The sequence below is a fragment of the Ruditapes philippinarum genome, unplaced genomic scaffold, assembly GCF_026571515.1.
Source record: "Ruditapes philippinarum isolate M1 unplaced genomic scaffold, ASM2657151v2 ctg3166_1_1_1_1, whole genome shotgun sequence".
Classification (NCBI taxonomy): Eukaryota; Metazoa; Mollusca; class Bivalvia; order Venerida; family Veneridae; genus Ruditapes; species Ruditapes philippinarum.
In genome coordinates this window covers 158,694-171,587 of record NW_026860098.1, presented here as the reverse complement: position 1 = coordinate 171,587, position 12,894 = coordinate 158,694, and the positions used below count along the sequence as shown (strand labels likewise).

At 36.6% G+C, this 12,894-nt stretch overlaps 2 protein-coding genes across 2 annotated transcripts; both read left to right on the top strand.

The window, feature by feature from the left end:
- The first annotated feature begins 6,435 nt into the window (after positions 1-6,435).
- LOC132758886 (uncharacterized) lies at positions 6,436-7,602 on the top strand. Its single transcript, XM_060750593.1, has one exon. The coding sequence runs from the start codon at positions 6,436-6,438 to the stop codon at positions 7,600-7,602; it is 1,167 nt and encodes a 388-aa protein (XP_060606576.1).
- Positions 7,603-10,239: 2,637 nt separating this feature from the next.
- Positions 10,240-11,850, top strand: LOC132758885 (uncharacterized). Its single transcript, XM_060750592.1, has one exon. It carries the CDS (start codon positions 10,240-10,242, stop codon positions 11,848-11,850), a length of 1,611 nt encoding a protein of 536 aa, XP_060606575.1.
- Positions 11,851-12,894: the final 1,044 nt, after the last annotated feature.

The window sequence follows — 12,894 nt, the reverse complement described above, 5'->3', positions numbered from 1 at the left end:
CGTTATGCGAAAATGTGAATATGAAAGAAAAGAGTAACCTTTAAAACGAAAAAATAAATCATTCAAAAATGAAAAAGTTAAAGTCAACTTCAAACTTAATCATAAATATGTATACTTTTTGCAACTGTGTTTTAACAACATAAATTGGCGAAGTAATTAAACAGTAAGTAAATACATGCATGTTGTTAAACATAACGTTAGCTTAATTCTTTGTTACATAAATGTAACGTTACAATGTTGGTATGTCTGACAATTTTGTTTTAATTTAAAGTGTTGAATGATGGCGATTTAATATTATAGGTAAACGCACTAAATATGCAAATGTATAACTTTCTATTAAACAGAACTGAAAACTTATTTGAAGCAATAGATAGTGCATATTGCTTTTAGAATATGATATTGGATACTTACGTATATTTACATAAAACTGTTGTTAGACCATGGTCTCGTAACATCTTACAGTACAGGTACTTTATAAAATTAGGCAATGAATATGTATAAATTAAAACAATAAATTAACTTATTTTTTATTTTTTTTTTTTTTTTTTTTTTTTTTTTTTTTTTTTGGGGGGGGGGGATTTCTTCTGGTTGATGTTGTTCCTTTTACATTAAAATACTAGTAATAATTGATGTGCAGTACATGTACCTGTTCTTTAAATAAAGAAATATAATGATGTTGTTATACAGTGCTAACAACAGACATCACTTTCCATGTACTTTTCATTCCATGTTGCATGGAACATAATGATCGCTAGTATGTTTCGCAAAATTAATTTCATCTTTAATGGGCATGCATTTTATTAGAGCAATGCATGTAGCTATCAGAAAACTGTTTTTACAGTTCTGTATTTGGTCATTATCGCCATACTTTGACATTACTAAGCATTGATAATATTTCTCCAGAAATAGAGAGATTTCAAAAATTAATTCAGTTTGTGTTGTGGAATTTGTCCCAAAACACAAGTTAATGGCTGATTAATTTAAAATTTGTTTATATATAAAACAGACATAAAGAAAGAGAAACAATTAGACAGTGTTTAGACAGAATATTTAATGAATCATACTAATATTACATACACGCGTCTGTAGATTTTGTGTTGTATTTGTAGTGATTGACTGTAGTATAGGCTACAATACTCCTACAAGAATGTCTGGTACATCTTCGTTCACGTTGGACCACTGATTATCAAGTAATTTATCATCTCTGAATAACAAGAATTAATTTTAGCACAAATAACTTATCACAGTTTATTAAATGAATTCTATTGAAGATGTTCATTTAGAAATGTAAACAAAATACGAGGCTGTAAGTATGTATTTAACCAGCAATTATCAGGATATTTAAAAAAAAACGAACTGATAACACCAGTGTATGTATTATCACAGTTTTGAACGGAGTGCATTAATCTTACTGTCAGTCAATCTATACAAAATCAGCAATAACCCGTTACCTTTTTATACTGTTTACGTATAAGTGAACCCACGTAGCTTACGCATGAGGAAAATGTATTATAATAATGTCAACAAATTCTATATATGTTTCGGTAATAGTTTTACAAGACATTAAAACACTTAACATCACACAAATGGCTTTTAGATTTGCAAATTTTGACGACTATCTTCCTGTCTATCAACAATATAATCTTTGTCTAGGAAGATATATATTTTTAGTAAATCTCTAGAGCATGATTAATGTGACTGGATTGACTTCAATGGAATATAATCAATGAGAAAATGTCAAATCATTTTCATCTTAACACCATGGCATTATCGGAATATATGAGTTTAACACTAGATGTAATTGGTATTTGACATGAACACTGTTTTATCATTATTAATCACAAATTTATACAATAACGTACTCCTCAACTTAGATTTTCCAGAAATGTGTCACACATGAAAAGCACATATGTGAAACAGCTGTATTTGTTTCCGGCTCAGTGTTTCAAAAAAAATCCAATTTGACAGTAAGGACATACTCAGAGCTTTATCATTGCATTTCGTACTTAGTCCTTTTAATCAGAATCATCATTCAACGAATTTCTGATCTTCTTTTTTATTGTAAGCTATGGGCTTGTTCATAATATCTTCAGTAGTAAAAGCAAGTATTTTCCTCTCTGTTTTGCTGGTCCTTCGGGTCATTTATTCCAAATAATTAGCGTTATACATAGACATATGTTAATTCAAGTTTACAAAACAAAACTGTACAAGTTCTATTTTCAATTAAGTAATTTGAATGAAGTGAGGTAATTAAAATCAGCTGTAGAATTGCTGTTGATCAAAACAATGTTAATCGAAGGTGCTATAAAACATATTGTCAGAGTTCAATTGCACAGTGCTTTAACTGGGATGCAGGTACTAGTTACCAGCATTTACTGTCTGTTCAGAGCATACTCTTTAATTGGCTCATTTTTTCTGTGATTTACTTATCACTGGGATCGAACCCCATATGAATCTCAAAATGAGCATCGGATAAAATTATATGTGAATTTTGCTGATCCAGATGTGCGCTGTAACTCGATATGTGAAGGAGAAAATAGGTCAACCACAGGTTTTCAACTTTTTAAACAATTATATAAAATTCAAAGTTTTTTAAGAAAGTCGAAATGTGATTTTACTCGTGGGTTCTGGTTTGCCCGAAACAGGCATATTCGTACGGCGTAAGCTACCAACACATACGTCGTAAGCTACGTATACATACGGCATAAGCTACCTATACATACGTCGAAAGCTACGTATACATACGTCGTAAGCTACCTCTATATAAGTCGTAAGCTACGTTTATTACATGCTTTTCTGTGGTTTATAGAAATATATCAGTGATATAAAACTGGTAATTTCACTGTTTTAAACAGTGAAATTACCACTTTGATAATTTCACTGTTTTGAATTTAAGCCCCTTATGTTGTTTCAGTGAAATACCAGCGTGCACAATACTGGGTACCAACTTAATGACGTGACGTCGTAATTGACGTCACGTTGTATTATTATTTGGCGCGCTTTTCATTCAGTATTAGGTTTAATGTCTTTTTTAACGTTTCTTTGTATGTAATAAAAAGAAAATTTGTTTAGTTTAGTGTAAGATTGAAATATATTTCACCTTGGGAACACCAAAAGTTCATATTTCACTCGTGGCTGCGCCACTCGTGAAATATACCTTTTGGTGCTCACTCGGTGAAATATATTCCGATCTTACACTGAACTAAACAAATATCCTCTCTATACATACGGCGTAAGCTACCTATACATACGTCGTAAGCTACGTATACATACGTCGTAAGCTACCTATGCATACGTCGTAAGCTACGTATACATACGTCGTAAGCTACGTATACATACGCCGTAATCTACGTATACATACGTCGTAAGCTACGTATACATACGTCGTAAGCTACGTATACATACGTCGTAAGCTACGTATACATGCGCCGTAAGCTACGTATACGTGAGTCGAAAGCTACCAATACATACCTCTGCTCTTGCATGATTTGAAGTAATAAGATTTTGTTTCCGTTGCTTTCGGGATATAATGAAACATTCTTGTTATTGCGATGATTATTACAAGGAGAAAACAATATAAGAGAAGAGATATTTCGATTCAGGAAAGTGCAGGAGGTGGGGGTTTAAGGCGTTCTTTTAAATAAAATTGATTTCTTAATAATAAAAGTGCATTAGCAGAAAACGTGCTTCACTGCATTAAAGGCATAATTTGCTTTGCTATACTAATACTTGTATTTCGTGATGAAAATAATTATAAAGTGTTGTGGAATAAGGAAATCTTTATGTGTTTTATCAAAACAATTTCTTTGGTTGTTCTAACGCCAATAACATATTTTAAGCAATGTGCAATGTTATGTTAAAAAAAACCTAATAACAAAGATTATATATTTATCATCAGATTGTATATTATATTTGCATCAATCCGATAAAAATCACCTCCTAATTAACGCTACATGCAATATTTATAATCTAATTAAGTAGATTTGAACTTGGTCAGATTAAAATTATATTAGCAGTGAAAAAATGAGTAGCTTAATATGTATATGTCAATAGCAAATGGAATGTATGAAAGGTAAATGGCTCTCAGGCGACTGTATATGAAAAGTTGTATTTTAGTACACAGTACACTTTACTGGATGATGATTACTTGTAGTGTCCTTATGGTGTCATTGGTGCTTAGTAAACACAATTAACTGAAGTACCTATATAGTGATAATAGTGTTATACATGTACTGATAGCTAGAGGGTTTGGCACTGAAATGCTTTGTTTTGTTTTTCCTATGTGCATTTTAAGAAATGTAGAATTAAATAAATTGAAAATCATTCAAACAAATTAATTCAATTATAATGGAATACACGACACTTCGTCATTCTTCGCTGAAATTTATTCCTACTGGTAAGTTCATAACAGTGAGCAGTTAAAAACATCGCTCGGAAACACCTTTCATCTCAAATCTATATTATCCTAAGTTCAAAATCACTTCAAAAGGTAAATTCAATTACTTTTTCTCCCTGGAGAAAAACTTTGTAATTGCTCTGTCATAAAATGCATTTTCTTGTCTTTTATCTTACAATTTCTACACAAGTGAATGTCTGCTGAGACAAATTATTATGTTCTCAAGTTTTTGAAGACCAAATTTCTCTTATATTGCAAAGCGATAGCATTTTTCAGTTATTTCTATCTTAAAAATATTTGGAATTGAATTTAAATTCAATATACATGAAGTATACAGCAGAATAGTCTTAACGTTCGGAATATATCTCCATTCATTTCATTATTATGTTTACATTTAAGTCGTCCACTAAGCTCAATATAGAGGGATCGCCAGTTTGATCCTTTGGCAAGACAAAATTTCCCATTGACCATTCTCCTTGACCATTCATCTCGGACATGGAGTCAAAGAGTCATTTCTCTCACTGCTGATTCAGAAATTATGTAGCATTAGTGGTCGATCACCATGGAAGACATTGGTAACTTTTTGATAGTTTGTTAGGTAGACAAGACCACCCGACGAAGATGACCAAAAATATATTAAAATCGGCGTAGAAAACCAGACAAGATTTGTATATTTCTAATGTTAATGCGGTAGAAAATAATTATTCATTTGCATGTAAGATTTCTTTCTTGAATATGCCATAGTGGAAGCCTAGTCTCTTTGAAACATTGTGAAAAGGAGGTTACTTTGATTTATTTCTGTTCACTATTTACAGTAGTTCTCTCCCTTGACATTACGGTGCATAATGCAGACATGTACTTGAATAGATATCGCAAATAGTCATCGGTGTTCATTGTACCTTAATGTATTTTTACCGTCACACTGTTATAAAATGTCACTTATCAAGCTTATCACGGGGGAGGAACTGTTACACGGAGGAGGGAGTTCTTCTGATAACGTGTCATGATTGCTTCTGATAACTGCCACGGACTTCTTGGAAAACGTTACGGATTTCGTCGGAATACATTTGTCTATATCGATGAAACACTCGTCAAAAATGGTATTTTGTAATCTTTAAAAATCGAGTTAATAAGGTGCTAAATAAAAACATGATGATTAAGCTTGCCTTTTTTAATCTACATACATGTATTGCATTATGTGTCAGGAAAAATTGTGTAGTCTATTTTCCATCGCCTCTTGTTTAAAATCTGGTGGTTTTGAGTAAATTGTCAAATTATTAGCTTATCCGTACATACTGACCTTTTCTTTTTGTAATTTCCTTCTTTGCTATTCTGAATTAGTAGGTAATTCATACAATGTATGCCTATGCAAGTTTAGATATGATAGGTATTGTATGTAGGTAGATTTTGTATTGTCTGAAATTGATTTTTTGGACATGGACATATTATTTTAATCTGAATTTTATGGATAACAACAAAAGAAACTTTATACTTAAACGACTTATCAATTTTTTAAACAAAGTTGTAATTTTCAAATTAGAATTCAGTTTGTATGCTTACAATGAAAAACCATGAGAAAATTATATACATGTAATTGTCACTGACAAACTCTGATTCAATGTTAGTTAATAACATCGTTTTCTATAGTAGCATTGACTTTTGATGGTAGACTTTTGCGTACTCCATTTGAACAATCGGGCATTAAAAATGTTAGCCCTGCAACTTTGAATAATTACAAAATCTACCTACATACAGGACCTATCCTATCTAAACTTGCATAGATTGCAGGATGGAAAACAAAGATAATCTGATAATTCTAAGTTTCGTCATATAATTACCATTTCAAAATTCTATACTTACCATGGAATGGTATTGTATTGTTTGCTAAAAAGCAGGACATTTGAATTTTTGTACTTGGAACATATTGCTGTTTCATGGACTTTCACATATACGAGGGTTATCCCAAAATATCGTAGACAAAGTATGTTACTCAATCATTTATAACACTATTTTATGTATAACCATGATGAAGTTCCATGATGCCATATCTAAAAACATCAACAGACATCAGGCAACCACCAAATAGAGGGCTCATGGACGATTTAACCATCACTACAGAAACCCATGTCCAGGCTAGATGGGTATTAAAGGCCTTGGAAGAGACAGTTACGTTGGCAAGGATGTCTTTCAAGCCAAAGAAGTCTAGAGCTCTAATAATAAGGAAAGGGAAGAGAGCACACCAAGTCAAACTGAAGGTGCAAGGAGAAGTCATTCCATCAATAATTGACAATCCCATCAAGTGCTTAGGAAAATGGTATGATGACTCTTTAAGTGACAAAAACAATATCAAGAGAATTGAACAACAGGTTTCAGAGGGAATGAGGAACATCGACAAGACAGGTTTACCAGGGAAATTAAAGGCATGGATATACCAACATGGACTCCTTCCAAGGATATCATGGCCACTTATGCTGTACGAAATTACATTGACAACAGTTGAGAAGCTTGAAAGAACCATCAACAGACATCTTAGGAAATGGGCAGGTGTCCCTCTAAGTTTTACAACTGTAGGACTGTACAGCAGAACCGCAAAGTTGCAGCTACCATTTACATCTCTAGTGGAAGAATTCAAAGTTAGTAAAAGCCGCCTTGTGATGACACTGAAAGAATCTAGAGATGATAAAGTAAGAACAGCAGGTGTCCAAGTAAGAACAGGACGAAAATGGTCAGCATCAAAAGCAGTTTCAGAGGCAGAGAGTAGATTGAGGCATAAAGATATCGTAGGAACAGTGGCAGTAGGACGACAGGGCCTTGGTACATCAAAAAGTTGCTACTGGAAGAACGCTAACACCCAAGAAAGACGAAGTCTTGTCCAAAGAGAGATAAAATCTAGAGAAGAAGAAAACAGACAAGCAAAGACAGTAGAATTAGGGAGCCAAAGCGCTTGGTCGAGATGGGAATTGGAACAACGATCCCTAACATGGTCAGATATATGGCGATATCCGCAATACCAACTGCAGTTCCTTCTGAGATCAGTGTATGATGTGTTACCGACACCTTCAAATCTGCACAGGTGGAAACTTTCAGAAACACCAGACTGTCCCTTGTGCGGAAACAGAGGAACTCTACAACATGATCTTTCAGGGTGCAATATCGCTCTTACACAGGGGAGATATACATGGCGACACAACCAAGTACTCCGATAACTCGCTGAAGTGATAGAGAAACAGAGGAAAGATGCAAAACACATTAGAAACAAACCTATGAAGATCCAGCTTGTGAAGGAGGGTGAAGTAGGCCAGGAAAATAAAAAGATCATATCAGGAATCCTAAATCAGGCAAGGGATTGGCAGTTAGAAGTTGATCTAGGAAAGAAGATGCAATTTCCTGATATTGTACCAACCAACCTAAGACCAGACATGGTACTTTGGTCTACAAGCAGTAAAAAGGTAATAATCATAGAGTTGACAGTTCCCTGGGAGGAGAGATGTGGCGAAGCAAATGAAAGAAAGAGGGCAAAATATGATGGACTGTTGGCAGAGTGCAGAGATATAGGATAGCAGACATGGAACTTTCCTGTTGAGGTTGGCTGCAGAGGCTTCCCTGCACAGTCAGTGTGGAGAATGTTTTCTGCAGTGGGAGTGACTGGCCAAAATAGAAGAGCAGCAATTAAGAAACTGGGCCAAGCAGCAGAGAAAGCATCTTGCTGGATATGGATGAAGAGAGACAGTAGTAGCTGGAAACCCACCACCAATGCGCAGTGATTGATCACCACTGTGGACCCCCCATGCTGAGAGTGTACCGAGCTAGGGGTCGAAACACATGATGACGGATGGCCTCGGCTGACGACATTGATGGTGTTTGCAGTTATTCCACCAGTACTGTATGTAAGTAACTTGTAATCTGGACCTACCAGTGACTGCTGGGAAAGACCGGCTGACAACCAAGAATAGAATGGTGACGTCTGGAGAGACAGATGGCATTCGGGGAAGACTGAAACCAGGGTGTGAAGGGTTGGCATCCCAACACACGGTTCCTGTGAAGGAACACCATACCAAGAACAGAATAAAGAACAATACCCCCAGGGTCTTCCGAGAGGGGGTGAGGATGAGAGACCCATTGAGCAGGATAAAACGGTAACAACTCGGCTAATCCAACGGACTTTGACTGGAACAACGGCAGAAACCAAGTGTCATTGTGGGAAAGTTTGCAAGAACTTAAAAGGTCTGAAGATACACCAGGCAAGAACTAAGTGTGGATCTGGGAAGCAACAAAGGGAACGCACAGTTAACACTGATGAGACGATGGAGGACCACAGCCAGGAAGCACACCACAGTGCTGAGGAACTCTTACCTAATGAAGCTACTCAGATCAACATTGAGGAGGAGCAATGGAATCAAAACCAGCAGAGAACATCGACACCTGCAACAGACAGCAGGAAAGAAAAGATACAATGGCCACCAACAGATGATAGGAGATGGGAGATCTTTGATGAAGACCTAGACAATATCTTGGATAACACACTTAATGGAGACGTACAGGGAAAGATATTGGCATTGTCAACTATTGTATATGCAGTAGGACAAGATCGATTTGGAGTTAGTAACACCAAAATCAGAGAAGGCACTCAGGGTAACATGAAACATAGCAGACGTCAACAAGAAATACAAACACTCAGAACCGAAATAAATGATGTCACAAAACAGTATAGAAGAGCAAATGAGGAGGAAAGAGAAGGATTGAATGAGTTAAGATCAATACTGAGGGAAAGAAGAAACAATCTACAAAGAGCAGAAAGAATCAGAAAAGCAAGGAGATAAAGAGGGAAGAAGAGAGCAATGTTTGTTGCCAACCCCTACAAGTTTACCAAATCAACACTGGACGGAACAAAGGCGGGATCAATAAAAGCACAAAAGAGGAAGTGGAAAAACATCTATCAGAGACACACAGCGACGAAAGGCAGTGGGAACATCTAGGCAACTGTGATAGGATAGAAAAAGTACCAGAACCAGAAATACCAATGAACACTAAGGAACCATCATGGAAAGAAGTGTCAGATGTAGTGAAGAAAGCCAGGTCTGCATCATCACCAGGACCAAACGGCATCCCGTACAAGGTATATAAGAAGTGCCCAAAAATTTTGAAACACCTGTGGAGGATACTGAAAGTAGTTTGGAGGAAAGGGAAGATACCATCATGTTGGCAGAAAGCAGAGGGGTGTTTTATTCCAAAAGAAGAAAAATCGGAGGACATCACACAATTTCGGACAATTTCCCTCCTCAATGTAGAAGGAAAGATCTTTTTCTCTATTATGGCTAGAAGGATGACATCATATATGACAGATAACAACTATGTAGACACTTCAGTACAGAAGGGCGGAATACCAGGATTCTCAGGATGTATTGAACATACGAGCATCATTTCACAACTTATTCAGGAGGCCAAAGTGAACAAGAAAGATCTTACAGTAGTATGGCTAGATTTGGCCAATGCTTATGGTACTGTTCCTCACATGCTGATACAGGAGTCATTAGATCATTACCATATTCCCGACCACTTTAAGAAAGTGATAAGAAGTTATCTCAGTGGGATTCAGCTGCGATTTACAACAAGCACATTTACAACAACATGGCAGAAACTACAAAAAGGAATAGTTACAGGATGTACCATCTCAGTTATCTTGTTTGTCATGGGAATGAATATGATTATTAAATCTGGAAAGAGAGACACTAGAGGCCCAAAAAACATCAACAGACATCAGGCAACCACCAAATAGAGGGTTCATGGACGATTTAACCATCACTACAGAAACCCATGTCCAGGCTAGATGGGTATTAAAGACCATGGAAGAGACAGTAACATGGGCAAGGATGTCTTTCAAGCCAAAGAAGTCTAGAGCTCTAATAATAAGGAAAGGGAAGAGAGCACACCAAGTCGAACTGAAGGTGCAAGGAGAAGTCATTCCATCAATAATTGACAATCCCATCAAGTGCTTAGGAAAATGGTATGATGACTCTTTAAGTGACAAAAACAATATCAAGAGAATTGAACAACAGGTTTCAGAGGGAATGACGAACATCGACAAGACAGGTTTACCAGGGAAATTAAAGGCATGGATATACCAACATGGACTCCTTCCAAGGATATCATGGCCACTTATGCTGTACGAAGTTACATTGACAACAGTTGAGAAGCTTGAAAGAACCATCAACAGACATCTTAGGAAATGGTTAGGTGTCCCTCTAAGTTTTACAACTGTAGGACTGTACAGCAGAACCGCAAAGTTGCAGCTACCATTTACATCTCTAGTGGAAGAATTCAAAGTTAGTAAAAGCCGCCTTGTGATGACACTGAAAGAATCTAGAGATGATAAAGTAAGAACAGCAGGTGTCCAAGTAAGAACAGGACGAAAATGGTCAGCATCAAAAGCAGTTTCAGAGGCAGAGAGTAGATTGAGGCATAAAGATATCGTAGGAACAGTGGCAGTAGGACGACAGGGCCTTGGTACATCAAAAAGTTGCTACTGGAAGAACGCTAACACCCAAGAAAGACGAAGTCTTGTCCAAAGAGAGATAAAATCTAGAGAAGAAGAAAACAGACAAGCAAAGACAGTAGAATTAGGGAGCCAAGGCGCTTGGTCGAGATGGGAAGTGGAACAACGATCCCTAACATGGTCAGATATATGGCGATATCCGCAATACCAACTGCAGTTCCTTCTGAGATCAGTGTATGATGTGTTACCGACACCTTCAAATCTGCACAGGTGGAAACTTTCAGAAACACCAGACTGTCCCTTGTGCGGAAACAGAGGAACTCTACAACATGTTCTTTCAGGGTGCAATATCGCTCTTACACAGGGGAGATATACATGGCGACACAACCAAGTACTCCGAGAACTCGCTGAAGTGATAGAGAAACAGAGGAAAGATGCAAAACACATTAGAAACAAACCTATGAAGATCCAGTTTGTGAAGGAGGGTGAAGTAGGCCAGGAAAATAAAAAGATCATATCAGGAATCCTAAATCAGGCAAGGGATTGGCAGTTAGAATTTGATCTAGGAAAGAAGATGCAATTTCCTGATAGTGTACCAACCAACCTAAGACCAGACATGGTACTTTGGTCTACAAGCAGTAAAAAGGTAATAATCATAGAGTTGACAGTTCCCTGGGAGGAGAGATGTGGCGAAGCAAATGAAAGAAAGAAGGCAAAATATGATGGACTGTTGGCAGAGTGCAGAGATATAGGATGGCAGACATGGAACTTTCCTGTTGAGGTTGGCTGCAGAGGCTTCCCTGCACAGTCAGTGTGGAGAATGTTTTCTGCAGTGGGAGTGACTGGCCAGAATAGAAGAGCAGCAATCAAGAAACTGGGCCAAGCAGCAGAGAAAGCATCTTGCTGGATATGGATGAAGAGAGACAGTAGTAGCTGGAAACCCACCACCAATGCGCAGTGATTGATCACCACTGTGGACCCCCCATCCTGAGAGTGTACCGAGCTAGGGGTCGAAACACATGATGACGGATGGCCTCGGCTGAGAGAATTGATGGTGTTTGCAGATATTCCACCAGTACTGTATGTAAGTAACTAGAAAAAGGTTTAAATCAGGTGATGACAGTGGAAGGACAGAAAATAGATAGAAAATGTTGCCAGTGAGAAATAGATTGTGTTTCTCTACCACAAGAGGATACAATTGGAAATTCTTTTCTTATATTTACCTATAAATGTTCTAAGTACATATTATTATTACGGAGCTGTTTGTATGTAAGTAGCTTCCAAAATAAAATTTAAAAAAAGCTTATCTTCATAACGTGGTGTTGTGTTAGGTATCGAACAAGATACCTTTATATCAGTAGCCCGGCATCTATACCAATACACAACAACACATTGACGTATGAGCTAATAAATATATCGATATAATCGTTAGATCTGATATCAGTGTTGATCCAGTGGCCTTTACGAATATTAATGAAGTGCCAGGTGAATATTGTTGGACAATACATTTTGCTTTGGTATTTTTTTAATGATGTGTTTTCGCATTATAGATTAAGAATAAAAAAACATACATGTATATACTTTGCTAACATTTGACTATTGTATGATTATGGAATGTGACTTATATTTGATACATTTTAATGATTATATTGTGTATGATGATGTACATTGTATAAGTCTAAAATTAAGTGTATGTTCTATTCTGTTTACCTGACTTTTATTAAGTCAAGAACTTTGTTTCATAATATGATAAACAAGATCAACAAGGAAAGACGGTGTTCAATGAACGCAACCCCACACGACCCAGCAACAATAGGCAGTGGCAAGAAGCCCAGGAGGACCCCAAACAACAAGAGCTGTCCGTAAGACAGCGCGCTCGACTTTTTTATTGCTTGCCAATAAAAAAAGTTTTTGCAGTAAAAGGCAATACAAGAATCTCTGTATTTTTAAAGTGAACAATGGCCATGAGCATTAAGATATTTAGTGAAGAATTATTTTACTGAAT

Coding starts and splice junctions, on each gene's coding strand:
- LOC132758885 (XM_060750592.1), top strand. CDS start 10,240: ATGGAAGAGACAGTAACATGGGCAAGGATGTCTTTCAAGCCAAAGAAG.
- LOC132758886 (XM_060750593.1), top strand. CDS start 6,436: ATGCCATATCTAAAAACATCAACAGACATCAGGCAACCACCAAATAGA.